General features: G+C 38.0%; 1 protein-coding gene across 17 annotated transcripts in view; it reads right to left on the reverse strand.

The window, feature by feature from the left end:
* PIEZO2 (piezo type mechanosensitive ion channel component 2) overlaps positions 1–25,310 on the reverse strand; it is a 315,029-nt gene that overhangs the window by 40,437 nt on the left and 249,282 nt on the right. For 11 of the 17 annotated variants that reach the window (XM_055705165.1, XM_055705169.1, XM_055705178.1 and 8 more), the window contains 9 exons: positions 19,584–19,827; positions 18,280–18,376; positions 16,303–16,462; positions 13,784–13,873; positions 11,102–11,223; positions 10,227–10,298; positions 6,259–6,362; positions 4,102–4,200; positions 1,592–1,700 (listed from right to left, as the gene is read on the reverse strand). In XM_055705165.1, the coding sequence (XP_055561140.1) occupies positions 1,592–1,700; positions 4,102–4,200; positions 6,259–6,362; positions 10,227–10,298; positions 11,102–11,223; positions 13,784–13,873; positions 16,303–16,462; positions 18,280–18,376; positions 19,584–19,827 (1,097 nt within the window). The remainder of the gene's footprint in view (positions 1–1,591; positions 1,701–4,101; positions 4,201–6,258; positions 6,363–10,226; positions 10,299–11,101; positions 11,224–13,783; positions 13,874–16,302; positions 16,463–18,279; positions 18,377–19,583; positions 19,828–25,310) is intronic. The other 6 variants (XM_055705177.1, XM_055705173.1, XM_055705176.1 and 3 more) reach the window with 2 other exon arrangements.

Raw genomic sequence — 25,310 nt, forward strand, 5'->3', positions numbered from 1 at the left:
AGTGGCTGGTTCCTCACCTACCACTAAACAGAAATCACATTTCCATTTCTAAAGGATTCAAGTGAGGGGACAACCCTGTCAGCAAAGATGTTCATGAATGACCACCCTTCTCTTGTGATTCGCAGTGGCATTTTCTGCTACACAGGGTGCTGCGCAAGATCATCTGTTGGCATGAGCCCAGGCAATTTCTCAGCCTCACCTTTCACTGGCTCACACTCGAGCTCATTTCTCCAACTTCTGCAAAGGGCAACCAGACCAGTGCTCTGATCGCCTGCCTCTGACCCAGCAAACCCAAATGAATGAGTGGGATCTTCAGGTTGAAATGAAGCAGCAGAGCTGGTTTGAAACTACCACTTGCTTTTATGTAGGCCTGCAGCAGAAAAGTGATGTAGAGCTACAGGCAGAACTGAAGAACAGACAAATTACTCTCCTTCTACCTAATACCCAGTAACTGCAGTTATGACTTCAGTGGCAGCAGTCAAATTGTAAAGCTCCCTCTTTTCAATGGGTGAAGACGACAAATGGAGAAGTCCAGCTGATTCAGCCTGAATGAGCCCCTCTCTTCCCCCATCTATACCAACCAGAAAGGCTTCTGAATTTCTATTTGTTCTTGTTTAAAAAAGGAAGAAAAAGGTGAAGAGATATGACCCAATTATAAACTGATTTTTTTAAAGGCATGAGTGATTTTACAGTGCCAGCAAAACTGTATAAAATCTGTATGCTTTCCTTTTGCTACCTGCTGAATTGACTGTGAATTTAGAGGTTCATGGATATTTGGGTTCCTCAGTGAGTACAGCATGGAAAGTGAAAAACATTTCTTGATATCTTTCCCCAAATATCAACTCAAGCTTCATTAGGGATTAATACAGGACATATGGCAAAAAGAAGTGATATGTGGCTATTTCATTGAATTTCTCTTACAGCTCCACTCAAACTATGGCTTTTCAGGAACTTTCTCATGAAATAGTCCTTCAACACAAAACCTGAGTCTGTCTCATACAAAACTTTCTCTGGGAACACACATTAATTTGTCATCAAAATGAGGGACTTTGAGCAACCCTAGAAAAACCTAGGAGTAAGATAAAAATTTTCATAAGGTGAGGGAGTGAAAAGTAATGTCCTACCTCTGCCTGATACTGACCAAACACTTGGCATTTACACTCCCATATTCTGCAGGAACGTTGTTCACTACCAGGTTATTTGATTTATAAAGTTATACATTTACAGGGTTATGGCTTTCTCTTGCAAGTATTCCCACAAATGCTTTCATATAGCTGATGTTTTCTGCAATGTGTTGAGTCTTTGTATTTGGCAAAAGTTCTGGGTGCATGTCTTGACCCTCCACGGAAAACACACATAGCCCCTCTTCTCTTTTATCTCCCCCAGGGTCTGTTCTGTAGAACAGAAGACCACAGCTCTGGCTGGCCTTCTCATGGGCTGGTGCTGGGAGAAACAGCCAGCCAAGTAAATTTTCCACTTTTTAGCCAGAACTGAGAGCACTTGCCCTCTAAAGCTCAGCCGCCTTTCACTACCAGGAACAACAGGCAGTCTAGTGAACACTGTATTTTTAAAAACACTGAAGTCTACCTACCATCCCCAGAACCTTTTCGCCTTCGCTTCTCTTTCCCAAAACTTTTCTTCTCTTTGCGCCTCTGTCGTAGTGCTGTTTTGGGGTCAGTAATCCAGGCCTGATAAACAAACTGGAAGGAACAAACTCATTTATTTCAAGGTTCTTCATGTTTTGAGAGTAAGCCACAGAATAAGCCACAAGCAGGACTATATAGTTTGAGTAAACTCGTTCAGATCTGTAGGGGTCGGGAAATATTTTGAATCCCAAATCAAACACCTCCCCTGCAGATCTGCTGAGTTTTCATGTGCTATTTTTGTTAGCATAAAACCAAATGTGAAAACATTTGTGGGTGAACCAAGTTTCATTAGAACCCACAAAAATTCATGCTCTGAACTTTGGGAATTAATACTCTGTTGTGCATATGGGCTACCTCACCTGAATCTCTCCATTTAATTCTGTATTTCTACATTATCATTTTACAGGCAAGATGCAGATTAATGGAAACTAAAAGAAAGTGCTGCAACCAACTAACTAAAGCATCAAAAGACGTAGTGATATCTCAGTACAGGTATTTGTACTTGCACAGGTTTCATACTTTAGGTATTTTTTTTCCCTCTGCAGATCCCAGTGGAACGTTTACAGACGTGTTATCTATGCACAGTCCCAACCTGGCAGTCAGGAATTCCTCAAATTTCATCCTGATTTTGACAGTGGCTCCCTTTGTTCCTTCATGTAAGTCAGTCATGAATCCTTCTGGTACAGTTTTCCCAGTTGTAAAATGAAGACAGTAATACTTACCTATATATATCAAGGGGATTTTAGGGGGCCAAATCCTGCTCACAGCACCCACTCAGATCAACAGTCTGCTAACTTGTATGACTACCTGAAGCATGGAAGTGGCCCAAAATATCTTTGTTATAGCAGTGGCGGGAAGGGGGGGGGGCATTTACCCAAAAGTAACTTTTTGAATAGTTCTGCTCAAGCTGTGAAGGAAGGTTACAAAATAAAAGCAGTAACACTCATATCTTCTTTCCCTATATGACATAACATGTGAATAACAATAAATTATCCTCTCCACAACTCTTTAGGACAAAAGATGTTCTTTTGTTCCTTTTATAGTTTTTATTGAAAAATGGTAATCATCTTCAATTGGCACTGCATTGTCTTCTATTTCTAAGCAACACAGGCTGGTAACAGAGACAGGGTAGGGAATCACATAGATGCAGGCATGAGGGTGAAAATAAAACAGGTCTATTAATTCACAAGACAAACATGCAGACAATGACGGCAACACACGCGTATCTCAGTGAAGCTGGAACTGCCCCTCATAGGACAGAATGGTAAAATTTCTGTTTGGTTTATTTATATTTTTTAAATTTGCATACACAAATTGCTTTGGAATATTAAAGGATTTTTTTTTTTTGAACTGTCAAACTGACTTTAAATGACTTTAAAAGGGAATAATACTTTGTTCTGCTTTGTGAATGTATACAAAAATGGAGAGGCAATTATTTTGGTACTGATGATAAGAAAGTCCTCTTCCAAATCTCTCAAGGTCTGTACATTTACTTTTGTATGTCTGACTTGTTCAAAGCAAGCACCACATAAGAAAATGTGTGGGATCAGAGGCACTGGTTTCTTTTCGATTTGTAATAGGTGTTTTCTAATGAAGGTGGTCAGGGGGAATGGTGATCCTTAAGTGAACTAATACTGTATTACTGAAAGGCAGAAACTGTCAACACCTGCTGTTGAACAGTTAGCTGTATGCTAGCCACAGTCTTAGTGTGAATAAAGAAATTAGAGAGGGTAGAAGGTAAGAATGAAAAAAAAAAAAAAAGGCATTTGATTAATAAATTTAATGTAACTACTTACATTACGCTAAGCATTGGATATTTTTAAGAGCTGACTGAGTGCATACATATGTATTACTTAGATTTTTACCACTGGACAAACTTTAAATGTAGTATCTTTTAGGCTTTGGAGCTGGTAAGCTCAGTGTGTAATGCTCACTTCTTGTGAGTAATCTGTTACATATATGGAGTGTAAAATGATACACCATGCTCTCAAAAGTAGTAAATGTTAAATGTACCCAAGGAGGACAAGAAAGAAGATGCACAAAGCGGTTTTATGATTATGAAGGCCAGAAAAGTAGAGAGCTAAAAAGGGCTTTGGAGCAGAATGTGTGTTTTACAAACATTTTACCAGCTTTCTGAGATCAATTACCACGGTGTCCATAAGATACATGCAACTTGATGTGACCATCCTCTATAGCAGTATCAGAAGAAAATGAGAATTTGGGTCTGCATTTTCTCTCTGGGGTTGTACTTGAAAAAACATAGATCACTTTTTGTGTGGGTTAATGACTCCAGAAGTATGAAATGCATTGCATTTACTAGGAATGAAGCTTTGGCTGTCATTAATCCTTTTAATCATTCATGTAAGAGGAAAAATGCAGACGAGGACAAAGTAATACATTACATTAGGAACTATGGGATGGGTCACATACTGAGTATTCGCAAAATGTCAAGTACCTTTGCTGCTTTGATTAAATACTGAAGAATAGTTTTGGGTAGTTTAATAACAGACTTTGGCAAGGCTAAAATGGCTGAAGCAAATTTCCCAATAGCTCTCTATAAAGAAGGACAAAGCAAGAGCAATTAGTAGAAAACAAGAAAATATTAATAAAAAGTATAACTGAATTATGGTACCTAGATTATTAAGAACAAAATTATATTCATAGACTTCAATATGAAAAAAGATAATTTGTGATGTTCACAATAAAATTTTATTAAGATGATTCTAAACTGCCTGCATTCTCTAATAAATAAAATCTCCGTTAACTCTTGAAGTGACTATTGCACACAATTCACATTAACATAAAAATCAACAATTAAAAATATCTTTAGCAGGCTCTACAACAAATAAGTTCAGTTTGCTAATACTTTTATTAAGACTATGTGCAAGGTGATGGAAGACGAAATACGTATGATGACCAATGAAGGACAAGTTTTTCATAAACAAAACTGATTTCCTGTTCTGTACAACTCCCCTCCTATATAAAGCAATCCAACATCTTCATATTGCACATACTGCAGAGCTGGCCACCTATACAGAACATCTGACTAGAATTTTGAAATAAAGACCAGATCCTCCAGCCTCAGATTAATAGTTTCAGGACTGAGCCTTAAAAAATAAGACCAAACAAACAAAACCCCCAAAACCCACAGTAAATGAAAAAAATCTTATTAGCTTCTGACCTCTGGTTTAGAACTCTTTAAAATCTCAGTGCCTGGCACCAGCACATCTGAACAAAATGTTGTCACCAATTTTTTAAAAAATCAGGAGAAACAAGAATGCAAACTTTCCTCTATACCTGCATGAAAACCAGAGAGAAAAATGACCTAGAAATTCATGAGCCATTTTTATGGTCCAAGGTGAGTTAAATGCAAAATACACAAAAAATTAGTGTAATAAGAGAAAATAACACTTACTTATCACATTATTTTCAATCCAGAATTGTTTTGTCTTTTTTAAGGTCAAGAAAAAATTTTCCCAGGCAGTTTAACAAATGTAATCAGTTGGTAATGTAATATAAGTATATAAACTAAAGGCACAATGTATCAATGAACTAAATAAAATATTACTAACTGAATTGAACTAGTCTGGGAAGCTTTGTTTAAAAGCTATTGGTACAAGGAATCAAAGAGCACGGAGGCAGTTTCTTGCTCTTGCTTGGGTCAGGCTTTCAGTAATGGACCAGTTCTGCAGTGACATGAGTTTGCACCTAGATGGGAATACTCATCTACAAAAAGCTACCTGGTTGCTTAAACTTTTAAAGTTACAAACCTGCAAAAAGTTCTGTGCTGTGTCTGAAAACTCTTCAACAAGTAAAATTTTAATCTTCTGAAGATTAAAGCAAACTTATATGTATGAGTATTTCACTAACTTCTTCACCCAAGTTCTTCATTTAAGCCTGTGGATTCAATACATAGTACTGTCTAACATCAACCAGTCCATGTGTAGGAAAGCAGCTAGGAAACTTCAGCTATCTTTTTAACATTACAATATCTCCTTTTACTTCAACATAGCCTGTCACTTAAAATGCAAACATATTAACCTATAACATGTTATATGTTAATCCTGAAAAAGAAAGGAGAGAAAGTGATGTGGTCTCCTTTTGTAATTTTAAATATTAAAGTCTTTACAACCCAAGGATACATTTCTCTGGTCCACTAGGATCAATAATAAAAAAAAAATAAATATTTTTTTAAGGTATGCATTCTTTTCCATGAAAAGTTGCTTACTTTTGGGATCATTCCTTTATGGAATGATAACATTACTCAAACCCAGAAAACCACTGAGGCATTGTACAGAAGTGCCAGAGGCGAGTCAGCATCTTCATTTGTCTTTATTGCAGTGCAGAAAAAATAAATCTCAGATTCTTAGCTTTTGTATTTTTGTTTTCCTCAGACATAAGTGGATGAGAATACGATCTTAATATAGTTCCTGTAGGAATCTGGCAATACTTAAAACAGGCCAACTGAATTTGAAGTTGGCAAGAAATTTAATTTTCAGTACTTTTCAGGTCTACTTTAGATGTCCTGGCTGCTTTAACATATATGCCTGTGTTATGAGAAGCCTACGTTTTTTTCCAGATGTCACCTAGAAAGCAAATTACCATAAAGTACCTGAAATGCAGATTTTTTCCGAGGTTCTTCCTCTTCTTTTTTCTCCTCTTCCTCTTCCTCTTCGCTATCCGTCTCAAACAAATAATAATTTCCACTTCTGACCACTAAGTGAAACAAAATATTTTCTTATTTTTCTGAAAAGTTCTATTCTTAACTGCCACAAGACCTATGAACAGCCAGCTAGTCATTTAAAAATTCATAACCAGGAGAGATGAAAACAGAGAAGCAAGAGATGAAAAAGTCTCAGGCAATTTATCTGATGTTAGTCTGAGATACTTTGGGCATTAATGAGAAATATACAAGAACTAAGGAAAATGTCACCATGAGAAGAAAGTGTAAAGAAAAAGCTTGATGTATATCAAGTTACTAGGTTATATTTTTGAGAAAAAAACCGGCAGTTAAGTCATAATTTTTTGGGAACTGATGGTTTTTTGAGGGAGTAAAAAAAGCCCAGCAGGTAAGTAAATGAATTTACAGGAACAGTACCACTGGACAAAAAATAACAAACTTCTCTTTAAAATGCTGAGGCATCCTTTAAACTATGGAACTGGATGGTATTAGTTAACGCTTTCTTCAAACATTTAAGCTTTGATGAGGTAATGGAAAACCTTGGTTTGTTTAAAATAAATTACTTGGATTCTATTAACTTCATTGCAAATGAGTTTTAATTTTTTGCCCATGGATTCAGAAAGATTCTGAAACCTCAACACAGTAAAGATGCACAGTGAATCAGCTAGGCCTTATATCCTTGAACAGAAGCAATGTTTTTATTTCTCAGATGGTAACAGGCCTACATGAACAAACAAGGGAAACGAAATGAAAAATAAGGTAATGAGCAAGAGAAAAATCAAAATCACAGCATTATGTTCAGCAGTGAAAACTGGTAAATAATTTCCACATTTAAGCTGAAATATTTAAAGGAACAGTTCCTTAGATGAAACATCACACAATCCGGATATAGGGAGCAATACAAATTTATATTGAAAATTATATTTAACCCTCATTATAAGTTTCTGGGAAAGTAACAATTGCTTTAATTCAATCATACCTTGAATTCTCCACAGATCCCCTGTGCACAGATGACCACACATAACTACCGTGGAAACCTCAGGGTAAGCAGACTGAAATTTGCCAGAACTCTATTGGATCATAACTTCAGCATCTAAAACTCCCTCACAGAGGGAATTTTGTCCTCATGTGCCTAGCTATGACTTTTAACATCAATGAACTCCCTGCAGAGGGACAGAGAGTCCACTTCAGCAGTTCTGACTGCTGAACTGAGGGGAAAAGAAAGTTTTGATATTTATTGGATCAAGCAAATTAATTATTTGGTACAGGGCCTTCTAAGAATGCCCATCTAAAATGCATTAAAGAGACGACTGTCTTAAGAACACTAGTCTGCAGTTCTCTTTCATAAAAAAATATCTTGTAGTCAGCAACAGAAATTGTCCACACAGAAGATCAGCAGGATAAGGTCAGACATCTAGAGGAAACCTCTACTGCAGTGCAGTTCCTTAAAGGTTCAGAGTAGCACCCAGTCAGACTTGGAATGCCTGAGCTGGCAGAAAACAAATTTATAATGGTCTCCCTCCAGAATTTTTAGGTTGAAGTCTATCTGAGAGGACAGTACAATGTAGCAGTTGTCTCTTTTACAACTAAAGAGGGAGGTACGATTGAATAGCAATAATGCATTCTTGCAGACATTAAAATGGAATAAGAAGCGTGTTAGTCTCCTACAGGGACTGCTAAAGAGACCAGATTTTATTAGTAAGGTAATTTCCGGACAGACTGGACTTGGGGGACCTCTCTCCTACTGCAAAAAGTGACTTTCTCTACTGAGAAAAGGGACTTGCAGGCTTTCCTTGTGGGATGAGATGGAGGAGGCAGAAGGGGAGTCACACAGGAGAAATTAGAATAATCTTATCATTTGCTTCTGCTCAGAGGGAAAGCGCTACCCAGGACAGCTGTGAGCACCATCTTTTGCACTACATCAGGCACAACTCTGTGCCCCAGGAGAAGCTGAGGACCTCAAAGCATGTGGCCCTAACTACTGCTGATCTTTGTGGGGCTCCGTAAGTAATCCACAAACACAGGAGGAATCATACTTCCCAGCAAGGGAGAGTGTAAGTGGGCGTCAATGACGAAACCTGCACTTTTCCAACTGTCCTACTCAGACCCAAATTCATGACTGTGTTTTAATTCCTATGACATACAAAATGATGCATCTTTCTGTATAATAAAATTATAACAAGTGGTATGAAATAACAATAAAAATCAGAATTGGCATAAAACTTCAAACTTGAATGACTTCAATATATACAAATATACAGTCACAAACCCATTTACTGAGATGAACATCCATGTGTGGCAGAATGCTGCAGTTACGGCACAGTGTTTTGAAAAGGATGGATGGGGAATATAAGTCTATTTCCACTTTCTATGCCTGTAAACACCTACTGTCAGTGCCATGCTTCAGCAAGTGTGGATGCAAGCCACATGGCAGGCAACCACTGTTTGCAGGATCAGGGTCTGCGATGTTTCCCACAAGGTTTTGCATTATTGCAATAAATAATTTCAAGAATGCTCACTGTTTAAATACCAAAATGCAAGTTGTCACCTAAGAATATTAAATAATGAGGGTGAAATAAGTAAAAGCCAAAGTCAATGTCTCTCTTTGAGCGGTTCTTATTACAAAACCAGTGGTGAAAAACCAAGAGACCATATCCCATTCCTTCAAAATCACCATAGCCTGAAATTCTACAGTAAAAACTTGCAAATTATAGTGTTGAACTGTTTTGTCATTGTTGTTCTTAAGGAAACTACAGGGCAAAAGTTTATTTTCCTGAGACTTTTGAAAAGGGATAGGTCTCTCTAAAGTGGCAGTGTGCCCTTTAGGAAAATAAAAATAGAGGCACGGTTTACTTGTGACTTGATAGAATTAAGCATATGACATTCTGTTAAGTGCTGTTGGTAAATATATACGTTGGGAGTTATAAACAAATACACATAGGTAAATGAAGCAGTATGTAGATGTATAAAAGTATCACTTGGAGTAATTCTTTTAAACTAAATGACCAGGCACAATATAGATATTCATATTTAACTCTGATCAGTGCTATACATTTGAGTATTTTTTAAAACTTCAGAGGTTATTAAATAGCTCATGTCTGATCTCCTTCAATAAAGACGCAATAGAAGAATGCCTGATTTGAGACTGCAGTTGGCTCAGTTTTCTTGCTTTACCCAATCCATAACATAGGGAAGAACTCTATTGCATGCCTGGACTGGGCTACAAACAAAATATCATAATGCAGAAATTATACACATGATACAGTCTAATAATTTCTTGTGCTCAAGGCTGAAGATTTTTTTGCTTTCAGATAAACACAAAAAAATGGAAATAAAAAACAACTGGCATAAACAGTACATTAAAGTGTGATCAGAGATATTAATCTGAGCTCTACACATCCTAGTCCCAGGAATAGTCTTGATGCCTTAGTGTGGTACTCAGATTTCTACAGTTGACAGCAGAATGACTGATGAACCATAAAAAAGGATGTATGATGTGTGTATATGAAGAAGAAATGATGACTGATCATAGAATGCTTTGCCAAACCTGCAACTTCACATTTTAAAATATATTGTGCTTTGCGATAGGGGAGAATTGAGACTTTTGAGGCCAAAACAGATTCTTTTTTGGTACATGTTTATCTGATACGGTATTTTTCTAAGAATGCCCAAAGTATCATGAGCTAGCTACGCTTCCAACACAGAGAAGTTCAAAATATGATTAAACCGACTCCTTGAAGATTTGGAAGTAGAAATCATATGTTAAAAAAAACAAGCCTTCTATCAAGTCACAATCATAAAATCAGGCATAAAACAAACAGGTCATGGGAATGCCTTCATTCTGGTCAAGGATATAAGGGTTAAATCCACATATTTGTAAGATGATTGAGAAAACCTACTGGAAGCATGATCAACCCAAGGCCGCCACCACAGCTTTTTTTTGCCCTTGGCTTTCTCTTTGTCTGCTTCTCCTAAAATAAAATATGTCCAAATATTAATTTTATAAAATCAGAAACATGTTTCTTACACTGATTAATAATTTTTAATTTCTCTCAAAAGAGCTAAAATTTTATGAGCACATCAGATGTCAGATCTACTGAATACATTCAATATTAAAATCGTTCAAAAGCATGAACGCTACCAGAAATATTCTGGTTTATGCAGCAGTTAAAACAGCATTACACTCTAAAAGAGCTAAAAAGTTCAGGCTTCTGTTTTAAAACATTCAGTCACAGTTGACTGTGATTTCGAGAAGAAAATATTTTCCCTCCTCTCAAATCCCCTTTACATTTCAGGCTCAAAAAATTTCAAACCCAGTAAGTGCTGATCCTAAGACCGTGCTAGAAATGTGGCACTAGATAGGTATTTTACCTATTCCTATGTTTTAAACAACATTTAAAAGTATACAAACATTTCAGTGACTGAAAAAACTCAAAGCATCCAGAAAATGTTGCTGGAAAAACGTGGATGCTACCTATGTGTAACACTGTGGTTTACAGATAAATGACTTTGTTCAGAACAAACCCCTGCTGCTATTCAGCGCTCTGCCAACTGCTAAAAGTAACCTCAAAGCAAACTACTTTCTCTAAATCTTCTTGCAGTACAAAATCCCAGAGATTTTTTTTGGCTGAATCAAGCTCCAAACTGATGCTTAGCTAACAACCTTGTTACACGCTGACAGTTTTGAAGAGCAACTTATCACTTGTCCAGCTATTAGGTCTATTAGGTCCTTAGCGCTCAACTGCAATTACAATACAACAATAGCTAAAGGTACCTTCATCATCTTCTTCAGAAACCTTTCGAATCTCCGGCCCTTCTGAGGACTCCTGGGTCATGCTTAGCATCCTCTCTTTACCCTTTTTGTATTTTTGCTGCCTGGCTTTGATGCGATCCATTCTAGCAAAAGGAAGAATCTTATTAGATTCACGTCTTCACCCTTTCTAACTCACTCTGAAAAACAAGTGTTAAACACATCCATACACACACACACACTTCAACATTTCTAAAGGAAATAACCATTCCACACCGTCACAAATCCTGCCCTTAAACATAAGGAGTCACATGGCTCTGAAGGGGCTGGCTGGAAGGCTCAAGCCTAGATGTTCACTCACCTTTCAGTGAGAGCTGGGTTGCCTGCTATCACATGACTGTTTCACCTACTCCCCCTCAACTATCCTATTATTTAAAAATAAAAGAATTGCTGTCAGGAGCTACAACACAGCAAACAAAGCTCTGAGAAAAAAGGACTTCTGCCTAATGCAGTGGTTTTCCTAAAACTTGTCACTCTAAACCAGGGATGTGGCTGTTTCTGCAGTATTTGTGCTACATCTTCACACCTTAAGCTCATTTGTCCCACATTATCTGGAAATACAGAAGACTGGTTTGGTTTTGTCCAGATGTAAGGAAGGCTTCAATTGTCCTTCTTTCAATCATGTTAAGTTAGCACAATCTGGTCTTTTAAAAGTTCTATGTTTTTGCAGTTTGAAAACCAGTAGCAATTATTATTGAAATCAAGAGGAGTAAGTTCTTTCAATACAACTGAATTACAAGTAAATGATTCACTAACTTCAGTGATAAAAATTCACTTAAATACATTTATTAATCTACCCGTTTCTAGGGAAGAACCATTTACTGGAGAAGGAAAAACTCCTCCATCTCAGCTAGTTGCTATTATTCAGTAGATAATTAGATTTCTTTCCCTATATCAATAAACTGCTGCTGAATTTATGCTATGTTAGTCTGGACAACACGGTTGTTCCTCCTGGACACGCTGACAATTCTCATCATCCTAACCAGCCTAAGCTGTATGAAGTACTGATGCACTACATTGAATCAAATAAAAGAAGCATCCTCTATTCTTAGTCAGACATCCTACAAATACAAACTAGCAACTTTTATAGAAATATAGATTAGCTTTGGCATTGCCTCAAGCAGTATCATCTCCTTGTTCTTTAACTCTGCAGAATTAACAGAAAAGTATTGTTTCCAGGACAGGCACATCCTGCCAAATGGGATAAGATTGATTCAAGCATAGAGCAGGGCCAGCAACAGCCCAATACATCCTCTGGTGGGAAACTCCAGGCATGCAGGTAGGGAGCACGGTCCCTGCAGCCTTCTAATGCTTCTTTAGTTATGCACATGTGGAAGAAGCAGTCTGGAGTGGGCTTTGACATCTATTTAGGAAGCAGTTAGGGCTCTTCATGCATGGTAGTGGAGCAGCTTTGAAATCATACTGGCTGCAGGCAAGAGAATGAGAAGTGGCTTATTGGCTGTATGAAGAGAAAGGATCTTCAGGCCAGTTAAGCTGAATGCAAATATCTTCAGTGAAGGTAAACATATATTTTGCACTCAAACACTAGAGGAGGAACCACCAACAAAACAGAAGAGCAATCATGCAGGAAATTTTACCAGGAATACAAATGTACAGAACAAAATCCTAATAACGATAAAGCCAATAAGAATATTGCCACCCATTGAAGCAGAGCCAGGATGTTACTCAGCTTCCTTAGCCCATTGTGATTTCAGGCTATTTTGGTGACTTTTCATTACAGCTTCCCTAACTAGGCCTTTTGCTGTTCTGATTTCTTGGTTTTTTAACCCAGTTCCTGTGTCTTAGTCTCGTATTTTCTAACCATCTAAGTCTGCCCTTTCAAGTGAGACAGGGTTAATGTGGCACTTCTGATCAGTAATCTGCCTACCTTTTTCATGAGTTTCATAGGGGACTTGCACTTTACTATCCTGCTCTTCAGAGAGATGGGGAAAGTCAAGAGAACAGCAGGGTAATTAGTGGAAGGAAAGAAACAGGAAATAAAGACTTCCCCCCCCCCCCCCCCCCTTTCATCTGGGTCACATGCATTCATACCACACAAAATAGGATAACCTGGAACTAAAACATGGGCTGGACCTCTTAACAGAAAGAAATGCAGCACAGCAGCACAGATATAGATCACCTCTTAAACAGGACACTGTATGGTTATGTTGGTATGATACTCAGGTGTGGAACAGTGAAAAGCTGATCTTTTTAACCAATCATAATCGGATTTCTAGAGTTTAGAAGAATCTTCAAAACAAGCAGGGGTGGTCACATCTCTTTATTTATAGGAAATATCTGTTTCCATTAGAATTTCAGGCTCACTGACGAGCAGGTCAGTACATGCCACTGATTCTTGGTTAACCTCAAACCTTTGGTCCTAGAAATGTAATTCTATGTTTAAATCAAAGTTTAGATTCTGCAGTATGTTGTCTTTTTGGAAAAGATGACTCTAAACCTACATAATATTGGCATATCTAAGATCTCTGAATGCCCAGAAAAAAATTTTGTAATAGGAAAATCATACTTCAAAACCTAATCAGCTTTTCTATAAAAGAAGGTTCTAGAAAAATACCAACAATCAGTGAAATATATACATATGTATGTGTGTATATATATATATAAAAGAATACATTAAATACATACTGTCTTTTCAGTTGATCCATTGATTTTTTTTCCTCTTCAATTCTTGCCTTTACAGCCTTGACAATCGTGGCCTGGAAAAGTTCAGCACCCCTACAGCAGAAATGTGGCAAAATAAAAGAAAAAAGGAGAGGAAACATTAAATGACTCTAAGTTTCCCTTACACCAGTCAATCACAGAGAACTCTTATGTTCTCTCTGTACATGACCTCATCTACATCAAAGAAAACTAATCCAAGACCTGAAAGAAATAATCAGTTATTCCAGAATACTAGTATCTTTACAGTCAAACATTTCAAGATCTGGGGCCAAACACTGTGATCCCTGCTCAGCCTGTAAGCTCCTCTAGCAAGCTGCTCAAGGAATTAAGCTTCCAGTCCTCAAGAACACAGAGAATGGGTAGGTTCAAGGCTAAGGTATGAGTTCTTGCACACCTCCAGGATTTGGTTTTTATAGTCACTTCTGCATTATAATCACCTTGTCCCCCTGGAAGTTGTGAGCAAATTCCAACTTTATCCAGGGCCATGATGAGCATAGATTCAGCTGCACTTTTAACCTCTGAACACTACAGTGCTTCTAATCTGATGACACAAATCCTTAGGCAAGTTCCTGGTGTGCCACAAGAATATGGCTGCTAACTACATTTCGTTAGAAATGTAATCAACTCGTTGATTTGGATGTCCAGATCATGTCTTGGCCATTCTTCATCATTCACTCATTAGCTTCTGAAGACTCTCAAAGAGCCTCAAAGTCTCTCTCAAAGTTTTAGATTTAAAGCCTTTCTTCTGTCAGAAATTCAGTAAGAACAGCTATAGTTTTAGAGGTCTACTTCTAGCTAATTTTTCAACCATATTTTCTGCAAGATTAATGATTCTTCCATGTAACATGCAGGATAACCACAACTACATTTTTTCAAAGGAATACAAACAAGACTGGCAGTAATTATTATCCCTAAGTATGGTAAAGTACAAAGAAGGAGATGTTCTCCTTAGCAACTTGATCACTCCTAAATTCTTATGGACTATCGAAAACTGTCATTGGATCCTCATCGCTATTGTCTGAATCACAGTTTAATCTTATTTAGGTAAGGAATTTGTATTTCACAATATTAACTTTAACTAGAAGGCAGACTCAGACCATGCTGTCTGAATCCAAACTTGACCTTCTTTCATTGTCTATGTCCATTGTCCACTATCCAATTCAAGCTTGGATTTTAGCAAGGCAAGCAGCTAACTAAAAAAATAATTATATCACTACATTTGTATTACCCTCTTTTCTGTAGTTCTTGGCACTTTTCTGGTCATTCGTACATTTATCTTTACAAAGCTCCTGCCATAAGCCAGTGTGTCTCCACTTCTGCTGCTAGAGAACTCAAGCCTGGGTAGGTTCAGTAACTTACTAAAAGACACAAAGCTGGAAGTAGGAACCAAGCATGTTTCTTTCAACCCAGCCCAGTGTCATTTACATGAGACTGCTCTTTCCTTCTGGATGCAAACGTTCCAATTTAGGAGGCATTTCGAGACTCATGATTTTACTTTCTGCTATTTTCACTGAACACAGGGTACAAAAAAGGCTACAAAAAGGCGGTATCCAGCAAAATTGGGCATCAGCAGACAAATTTACCCCAGAGCAAAAGTCTGAGACAGGCAATATGGATGGACGCATAGATCTTTTGGTAGCCCTGTTTAGAGTGGTGAATATTGTTCAGTATGAACAGTTAAACATGTTCCCTTTTTAAAATGATCCCTGGAGGAGTAAGAACAGGAAGGTAAAAAATACCTCCTTTCAGGACATCCAAGCCTAATTTTGCCCTCAACAGATAGAAATCAATGTACATATGGGGTTTTTTTTTGAAGAAAAAAAGCTACAATACAATTAATTCTATATTGACAAAAGTAATTCCTTAGAAATCTTACTGAAATTAAGATCTGCCTTCTTATTAAAAAACAGAAGAATGGTTGTGATAGTGATACTGGTGGGAAAGTATAAGTAACAGGCCCAAAGAGGGTGATACTTCCTAACCACACCTAGTCATTGCTCAGTGATGTGACACTTCCCAAGTGAGACATTCTTATTGTCTTTCTAAGCCACATGTGATAACTTTCCTCTATTCTTCTTCATGTGGCATTTTTGAAGTTGTGATTTCTAAGGCCCATTGTCTCAAACGGGCTCTGATAGCAGAGTGTTTTCTTTCCAAGGCTTAAAAACTCTGGCATTTGCTCTCATACATATTGATGTTGAGAGAATGCTGCAACACACATCAACTTTCATGCTTTTAATAAGGGCTACAAGAGCAGCAGATGGTGTTTGGTAGGAAAGATGCTTTAATTTCTACCAGTTTCTCAATTAATTTGTTTTCTCATTTGTGCTTAGTCAGAGTTGGGTTTGCAATTATGAATTTAGCAGGGATTGTTTAAAACAATGTTAAAGTACTCTTTTAGTACTGCCTATCATAAATAAGCATGTACTGTACCTATGAGAGAATTGAGCTGCTTCATTTAATTTTTTAAAACTTTATGTTACCTTGATGCTAGGATCTGAGAAGCTTTTATATCTGCAACCACATGTAGGAAGTAGTAACTCATGAAGACTCTTCTTTGCAGCAGCAGGAAAGCAAAACATATACTGTCCCAAATGATTCCTGCTTCTCCACTGGGCAGTTTACAATCTAGGTTGTTGGTTGCTGGAAAAAGACACCATCAGCATAAGAACTGTTGTATTAAGTATTCTTTTATAATGTTTATTCAATAAAATAATCTTATCCTTTAAAATTATTTGAATTGAGGTGCTTTAATTAGATATTTCTTTAGAAAACTGACATGCATTTCCAATTGAAGTACATCATATTTTCTTTTACACAAAACTGGAAAGCTTCCAATGATGTGATATCCCATGAAAACTGAGAATTCACCAAAACTGAACCACTTGCAAACAAATTCACCCTGTCCTAGGAAGTACTTGAAAACAAGGAGTGGAGAAAAAGTAATTTTTGTTAGCCTGAAATATTTGATTTTCTAAAATGGTATGTTTCTTTTTTTTTTTTTTTCTTCATTTCAAAGCAACTTTTTGTCTCATTTTTCTATTAAAAACACTAACAACATGAGAAAGAAGTGTGGGGTTTTTTGGTCAAAATAATTTTTTCACTGCCCACCACCTAATATTTTCATTTTTCCTCTCCATAACTCAGTCCAGTGTTTCTTTCCATTGCACGAGAGAAAAAATATTTGAAACAACAAAATTGCTTCCTTTAGGGTAGGAGGAGACAGGCAGAGGAAATCCCATTCCTCCTACCTCTAGATTTTGGCTCGGGCTATATCTTTCTTTCATTTTTTTCTTCTCTAAAAGACAGTTCTCTCAGGGATATTAAAAAAATTTAAACTGGGTTTTGTGGAGCTAAACCATAAACTAAATGGCCTATGCTGCTCTACAGAAGGGAGTAGAAGTACTCAAGGGACAGACTCTGGCTTGAAGCTGGCTTTACAATCAAGCAAGCCAGTCTAATAGATCTGGAAGGTCAAGCTCCAAGAGCTTCAAAGCCTGCTGTGTCCATCCCCTGGGGAGTAAGAAACCTGTTTCTAAGTTTCTGTTGCCGCTCAAAAATTTTTGGATAATACGAGAACTACAGGACACCATTTATCTCATGAATTTGCATCTTCATACTTCCTTTCTTTCCCCTTACTCCCCACTTACCTATTAGGATCAGACACAAAGGCAGGAATTTAGAACTTTGCTGCATACTCAGTAGGATGAAACAGTACTTTAAATTCAGCAAAAAACCACTGAAAATAGTCAGGTGTTTTCAAACTGTCAATCCAGGGTGTCAGGGCAAAGTGGAGCCAAATTAATAGCTGACTGAGAGGTGAAGTGTCTTGCTCCCCAAACTTCATTCCTCCCTTCTCTCACTTTCATCCACATACACTATTCACTCCCTCCCTTTTATCATCACAAACACGAGAATAATTGTAAAACAAAAATTGCCTAAACTCACTATGCATGCAAAAAATTAGCACTTTTGTCCTGGCTTAACCGCTTGTCATTTCAGTGAGCTGAACTGGTTTACCCTTTGAGCAACTGAACATAAGACCTGGCACACAGGGAGGAGTGGGAGTATGCAGCTGGGAAAAGGTGCCCTCTCCTTAAAGTGATGGTGAGATGACATTCTAGCTCAAGTCGTACAGTGGAAGCATACCCTCAAGTATCACATCACCTGCACATACAGGGAAACTGTTTTAAGTTCCAGTATCACCAAATTGTTGGTGTGGGTATGTGTGTGGGGTGTTGATAGTTTTCTCTGTATATATGTATCTATCTATCTTTTGGTTCTGTGAAATATTTTCAATATTCTATGTTGCTAGTCAATATAGGACCAAGTGGTATTAACTGAACTTGCAGGTACGATTTTTTCACAAGGTAATATGTCAGGTACTTAAATACAGTAAAATATTTTGAAGGTGCTTCTTCATTTATAGAAAATTATGAAGAAAAATGAGCTATACTTACGAATACGGTAGCCTTTAACTGTACAAGCCAGGCTAAATGCCTGAATCAACCAGCAACTGTTCTTAATTAATGATTCAATGTAGCCACATGCTCCTATCTGGAAAGTAAAAGAACAATTTCATATAACAAGACGTACCAGAAATAAAGCTAAGAAAAGTTGTACCTCTTTACATTACATGGGAATATTGTGACTACCCTTGGCTATTATATCCCATTATTAAAACAGACATTAGAAGAAAGAATGCCTTAACCGGCAAAACACATCACTTTTAGATCGCAAGGATTTGTTCTTTTGATTATCAGCGAGATAGAAGGTATGTGGGTTTTGTTTGTGTTTTTGTAGAGAAAGTGATACATCTGGCACATGTTGTAATGTGACAGCTAAGCAACTTTTATAAATGACTGACTCAATCTCGCAAACATACATGGACAAGCTTAACACACGCGTAGCTCCACTGAATTCCCAAGCATAAAATGAAGCACATATGTAAGCATTTAGAACATTTGCAAATTCAAACCACCCATAAATCAATTTTATTTCAGTACAGTGACTTATATAAATGTAAAAAGAAAAATGTCTGCTCTTTTCAGTCCAGCACTAAAAATGTTCAAAGCTAAAAAGCATTTGCCAGATATAAATCTAAATTTATCTTTCAGAAAGATTTAAATTACTGGCTTGTCTCAATCACCTACCAGTGCCACTACAAGAATCTGCTCTAAAGAGTTAATTAATGTAAAAAAAACTTCAATATTTTGCAGAAGAATTTGACATTTAATTATCAAACATATCTATTTTCACCTGAATTTCACACTGCTTCTAAAGGAAACAGAAATGCAGTTTGTAATTTTGTAGTTAACCTCACATTACATCACACAGCAACTGCATCTAGTAGTAGGTTTGAAAATGCTAGTTTTAAACAAAAGTTTTAATTAAATGTGCACTATTTATCAATGTTATGACTAATCTTGCACTTCTTACTCACTTCCCACTCTACTGAGATTTTCACAAGACTTCTAAGGAGATACTTTACTAGGAAAAGAAACCAGAACCTGGCCCTTTGAAAATAGCTTGTGAGCTTTTACAGAGCCCAACTGAATACATGGGTGCACATTTTCCTACAATGTATATGCATTACCATTCCCTGGATATTCACTTGCAGTTTCTGAATTAAAATGCGGCCTGCTTTGTGCCTGCAGAAGGCTGTGGTCCTGAAAAAGGATTTTTAGTGACCACTCAATGCACTGTGCACCACTTCCAATGAAACCAAAGTGCTGAGGGCAGAGGAAAGACAGCGGCTACTTACTGAGAGGATGTTCTTCATTGTGATCACGAAGACATTGTACGCAATCAGCCAGTCCCAGTAACGCAGAATGCTCCTGATGGGCTTCAGCAACAGATCTCCACCAAAGAGAAGAAAATAAAAGCAAGCTACCAAGTAGCCCATACAGAATATGCTGATCCTCGTGGTTCCCGTTATGAAGATTATAGTAAGCACAAACCAGAAGAGGTAGCTAAATATTATCACCTTATACATGTCTAAGTAGGACCTGGAAGTAAAAGAAGGAGAAAAAGTTACCATTTTCTGAGGGCAATGCTATCTTTCCTCTTTCTGCACTACTGGGTGACACTTGTGCCTAAGGTCTTCTGAGCATTCTCATTCCACTTCAGCATTCGCACACCTGCTCAAGAGTAACACCATGATCAGCGGGTCTAGCTCATTCATGGGTCTCCCTGGCTCATATACTCCATAGCCCCATCCAGCCTGGCCTTGAACACTTCCAGGGATGGGGCATCCACAGCTTCTCTGGGCAACCTGGCCCAGTGTCTCGCCACCCTCACAGTAAAGAATGTCTTCCTAATATCTACTCTAAATTACCCCCTTTCAGTTTAAAACCATTCCCCCTTGTCCTATCGCTACATGCCCTTGTAAGAAGTCCCTCTCCAGGTTTCTTGTAGGCCCCCTTCAGGTACTGGAAGGCCGCTATAAGGTCTCCCCAGAGCCTTCTCTTCTCTAGGCTGAAGAAGTCCAACTCCCTCAGCCTGTTTTCATAGGAGAGGTGCTCCAGACCTCAACAACCTGGTCTAGTGGAAGGTGTCCCTGCCCATGGCAGGTGGGCTGAAACTAGATGATCTTTAAGGTCCCTTCCAAACCAAACTTTTCTATGATTTTATGACAAGCATCTTGCTACACCCGGTTAGGGCACTTTGCATCATGCAGGATCAAGCCTTGTATCATGAAAGGGGCGAAAACATGTTCTCACCAAACTTCAGGATAGAGCGATATTATCTGGCAATGCTACATACACAATTTAAACGCTATCTGAGATCATCTTCTAAAGAAGTCTGAGCGGTATTATAGCAAATCTCTCTTATGAAGCCAACTACAGCACTCCACTGCAAACAATTCTGTATTTATTGATGACTATGGGGACATTCAGTCAGGTTAAAAGCCTAGTTTTCAAAGACAGCTGCTAAAAATATCTTTCTCCAATGGAGATCAACTGTTAAAGTTTTGAGGGGTAAAAGGCTTCAACAGAATACAAATGTGATAGAATTTACTGAAACATTTGACAGGAAGCTACAAGACAGAGCTATCTGAAATCAGCCTTGGCCTACAGTGGGAAAGGGTGAGAAACGATTTGGTATTTTCAGATTCCTTAAAACCTTGACTTACTATTGACTCAGGGAGCTTTCAAATAAGAATATCTGCCAAAGGCAATACTGAATACTACATATAGCTAAACACTGCAAAACCAACTAATTCTTAGTTTCCTCCCATTTAGTGTTTTGATTCCAGATGTAACTGTGTTTTCAGGGTCTGTTCACCCAGGCTGCGAAACTAGATTTGTCAGGAAACCAGGCAGGGATACAGCACTATAGGAGTACACACTTACCTAAGCCAAAACATGTAAGGAGTAAATGAACTAAACGCACTGTACGAGGCCACATTAAAAGGCCCCTGCTGCTTGATGTTCTCAGGCTCAGAACTTTCTAGGAGTATGTATTTATAGTCCTACATTTATAGGCCTGTATTACACATTTCACTTGCCGAAGCCAACCAGAGAGGCATTTAATGAAAGTAAAGAGAAAACTCCTTTATGTTTACTTCCCACAGACATTAAAGAAATTTATGGACTACTGCCTGTGAAATCTAAAAATGTAATGACTTTAGAGATGCTACTGGGTTTTGGGTGATGAAACATTAACAAAGAATCAATATACAATGGAAAATAAAGAAGCAGGAGACATTGGCTGAACAGGTCTTCACTAACTTGATATTCCCTGGAAACGATGGTCTCACTGTTTCTCCAGAAAAAAAAAACAAAACTCAAACATAATATTTAGTGTTCCTTTAATAATAACTATTGATGTGTTGGATGGCTAGGAAGAGATCACCTTCCTGACACTGCTCTAACAATTGCAATATTTAAAACCACTTGTCCTCTGCTATCAACAAAATGCATCAGCATCTTTTGAGAAAAACCCAGAATAGAATTGAATTGATCAAAACCCAGCAATATCTTAATAGTCATCAATAAAAATGGACTCTGACTCTTAAAGACAACTGGAACTAGCTGGATCTGAACTTTCCTGCATAGGTGCATGGCACTTGGTGGAGTCACAGTCCAACAGCAGATATCACTCTCAGATTAAAACTTCCAGAAATTAGAGAGAATATGAAAAGGAAGAGAATAATTTAGCTATTTTTTCACTATGTTAACTATTTGCTACATTTTAGCAGTCGTTTAAAATATTAAATACATCTGTTCTTCTCATTTTCAAAATAGACATTAAATTTAATAGCACTGGACATCTCCAAATGAACAACAAAACAGGATGTAAAGAAAAACTTCTCAAAAGGCAGGAGGCAATACAAAATTTTTTAAGTGACAATGTAGTTCTTAGAGATTAAAATAATTCTGATTTTTATAAATATGCAACTACAAGCAAGCCCAACCATAAAAATGGCTCCCAAGAACTCATCTTGGAGTGGACATGTTACAAAATGGTGTTTGAACAGTAATCCAGGGCACAGCTAATCAATGAATACGACCAACCATTCCAGGTACCTTTGTGCTGGCCCAACAATAATGCCACATTGAACACGATGGACAGAACTATACTTGATTAGTTTCAAGTAGATAAAAAGATTTCTGAAATCACACTTCTTTCAGTTGTGGTATGCCAAAAATCCCCGTTACAGCGTGGAGTCATGCATCTGCCCAGTTTTCATTTTTTATAATGATATAGGTAGGTTAAGTGCTGTGAGAGCAGGAATGAAGATGTGTCTTGGTGGAGGACTTCCCTATGTATTGCCTCTCAAATCACCTGACACATTCTCAGACGCAAATCTTTAAATTCTGCCCCAAATCCCAGAAAGTTACGAAGTGAGGAGTTTAAGTTCCTTGCTCTGGAGATTATAATGCAAAGTGGGAGGCTGATGCACAGACATCTCAACAGCTAAAAAGACACTACACAAACCCAGAAGGGTGCTTACCCTCTGTTTGAAAACTTCTTCACAGACAGAAAAAAATGCTTAGTCTTGAATAGCATATACTGTAATTTCACGCTTTCACTGAAGACCACATAGATCATTAGTTTAATGCCACATAAACCTTCCAAACCTCATCTTCTGAGTGCTCTTTACATCTACATCCAGTCACAGAAAAGAGAGGCTAAATGTGTAATCTGACAATACACCTAGGAAATCTGAGCAGATGCTTCCTAAGGGGAAATCCCCTCAGCTCTGCACTCCAGCCCCTTCTTTGGCTTTGGTTCTTTGAACTGGTTTCAAGAAGCAAATTTGCAAAAGCTTATATAACTGGGTGGAGGACAGAAGAAAGAAATACTTTTCTGTCCATTCAGCCTATGAGCCAGCTCACTGCTGGTGTGATACAGGTGGGAGCATGTAGCTGGAGGTCAGGAATACAGCCACACATCTGAGGAAGACTAGCCACTACGCCAGTGTACCAAGAGCATCAAACTATGGCTGTCAGTAGTAAAATAACCTCTGAATTAGAAACTATCCAGAAGAAACCTGAAAGATTAATGAAAAGTAAAAAAATGTTGATTTGCCAACTGTGTCATTAGCAGAACCCACTGATACAACTCTGGATAACATTTTGGAAAAAATTACTTTATCTCTTTGCTCAAAACCAAGGAAAACAAAGCCTGAAGTTCATTCCACCCATCCATAAAAGCTACTGTGACCTCACATGGCTCTCCCATCAAATACTCTGCTTTCATTTACTAAAGCTTTATTAGTCTTATCATGATTGCGTCGATATTTTATTTCCACAGGAATTAATTTTTAACTGTAATACCATCCAGCCTGTTGCAAAAGGATTGCTTTATGTGTAGTTGTTTTCCCAGCGAGCTCAACGCTGTGTTTGGCTGTGGCCAGTCTATTGCCCAGACCTCTGCCTGCAGCACCAAGAGGTGCTGATGCTGCAGCCAACAGCCCCTTTGAGGAAAGATGTTTGCCCTCAGACAGCACTTTGAAGTTTCAGGAAAAACACACTTCTGCTTACACACTGGTGAGGAGCCTATTGTGCTGTTGCACAGACCAGTATAGCTCAATGTTTCTTCATGCTGGAGGGGCTGCCGTTATGTAGCCTCATTGCCTTCCCTTATCAGCCACCTGCTTTGCTTTGAGTGTGGCTACACACCCCCATATAACACCAAGGCTCTTCCCACAGCGCTCTTCTGGTGACTACCCTCTCCCTCTCCTCCAGCCATATTATCCCTATATATATTCGTTCTGTAAGCTACCCCTACTACCCAGATTTCTTCTTTCTTTCCTGTCTTCCCTGTCTCCTATCCCTTACATTTTTAGCAGCCTGTGTGACCTCTAATCCTAACATTGCTAATTTCTCATCAAACATCCACCCCCAAAGCCTTTCCCTGTAGCTCCATTTCAGCTTTCAGAAAGCAGTTTCATTGATTTTCCCTTTGCCAATTAGTGACATCAAACATTCTGAAAATTTGCTCTCTTATTTCAATGGACGTCTTCACATTTAGTGTTGTGGATCCTATAGGTCTCAGTCCCCACTATTTTTGTCAAGCCTTCTCTCAGGACTGATACCCTCTTACTCTCACTCTTACCAGTGAGGTTTTTTCTTCATGCTTCCATCTGCTTTAAACATTCCCAAATCCACAGCTGTGTTATTTGTTGGGGTTCATTTTATTAGCGACATAATGTTTATCTGCTTCATACAAAAAAATATGACAGGAAGCCTGTAATGATGGTTTGCAGATCCTCTCTCACTAACCTAAGTTAGAAGAAGTGTAGTTCCAAGAAAGGCATTACAGCTGCCTTTGAAAGACTTCATCTGACTCACCTGGTAATGGTTCCCAGGATTCAGGTATTAAAGGGGACAGTTCAATGACTGGTTGTTAACATTGTTTCTGCTCTTAAGAGGAAAAAAGTAGATTACAATCCCCCCTTTTTTTTTTCCTGCCAGTGTCTAGAAGAACGTCTGCAAACTGCTTGGGAACTGAAATGAGAATTTTCCAGCATTAGAGACTGTGGGAAAGGATTATCCTCAGTGAAGTCACATTAAATCCTGTTTCATTTTAAAAGCTCCAACTTCTATTCTTCATTTTTATTTCTGTTTCAAAGTCCTTTGGTTGTGCTCTCCCTTGGGGTCAAGCACATATCCCCTGAGAAATCTGAGGGTGGAAATACAGGAAAATTTCAGGAAATCTCTTCCTTAGACTGTATTTATCATTGTTGAGCTGAAATATTTCTCCAGAGAGAAGAAAATTAAGCATTTGGAAATATGTTCTTTTTCTGCCACTGTTTATATTGCAGTTAAAAGCCTTTTATCCATGCCTACTGGAAAAGTGACCAACTAGCATCTTCTCAAGGGAAGAGATACTTCAGAAACGGTGCTTCAGTCTGCAACTGCCACTTCTGTTACATGGCAGTAAATACACATCGGTCTTCTCAGAAAACACATGAATACTAAGCACTAATTCTTTTTATGCTTTGTAATTTATTCATAACCAGGTTGTCTTCACTTATTTG

Source organism: Falco cherrug, chromosome 3 (assembly GCF_023634085.1).
Source record: "Falco cherrug isolate bFalChe1 chromosome 3, bFalChe1.pri, whole genome shotgun sequence".
In the NCBI taxonomy this organism is placed as follows: Eukaryota; Metazoa; Chordata; class Aves; order Falconiformes; family Falconidae; genus Falco; species Falco cherrug.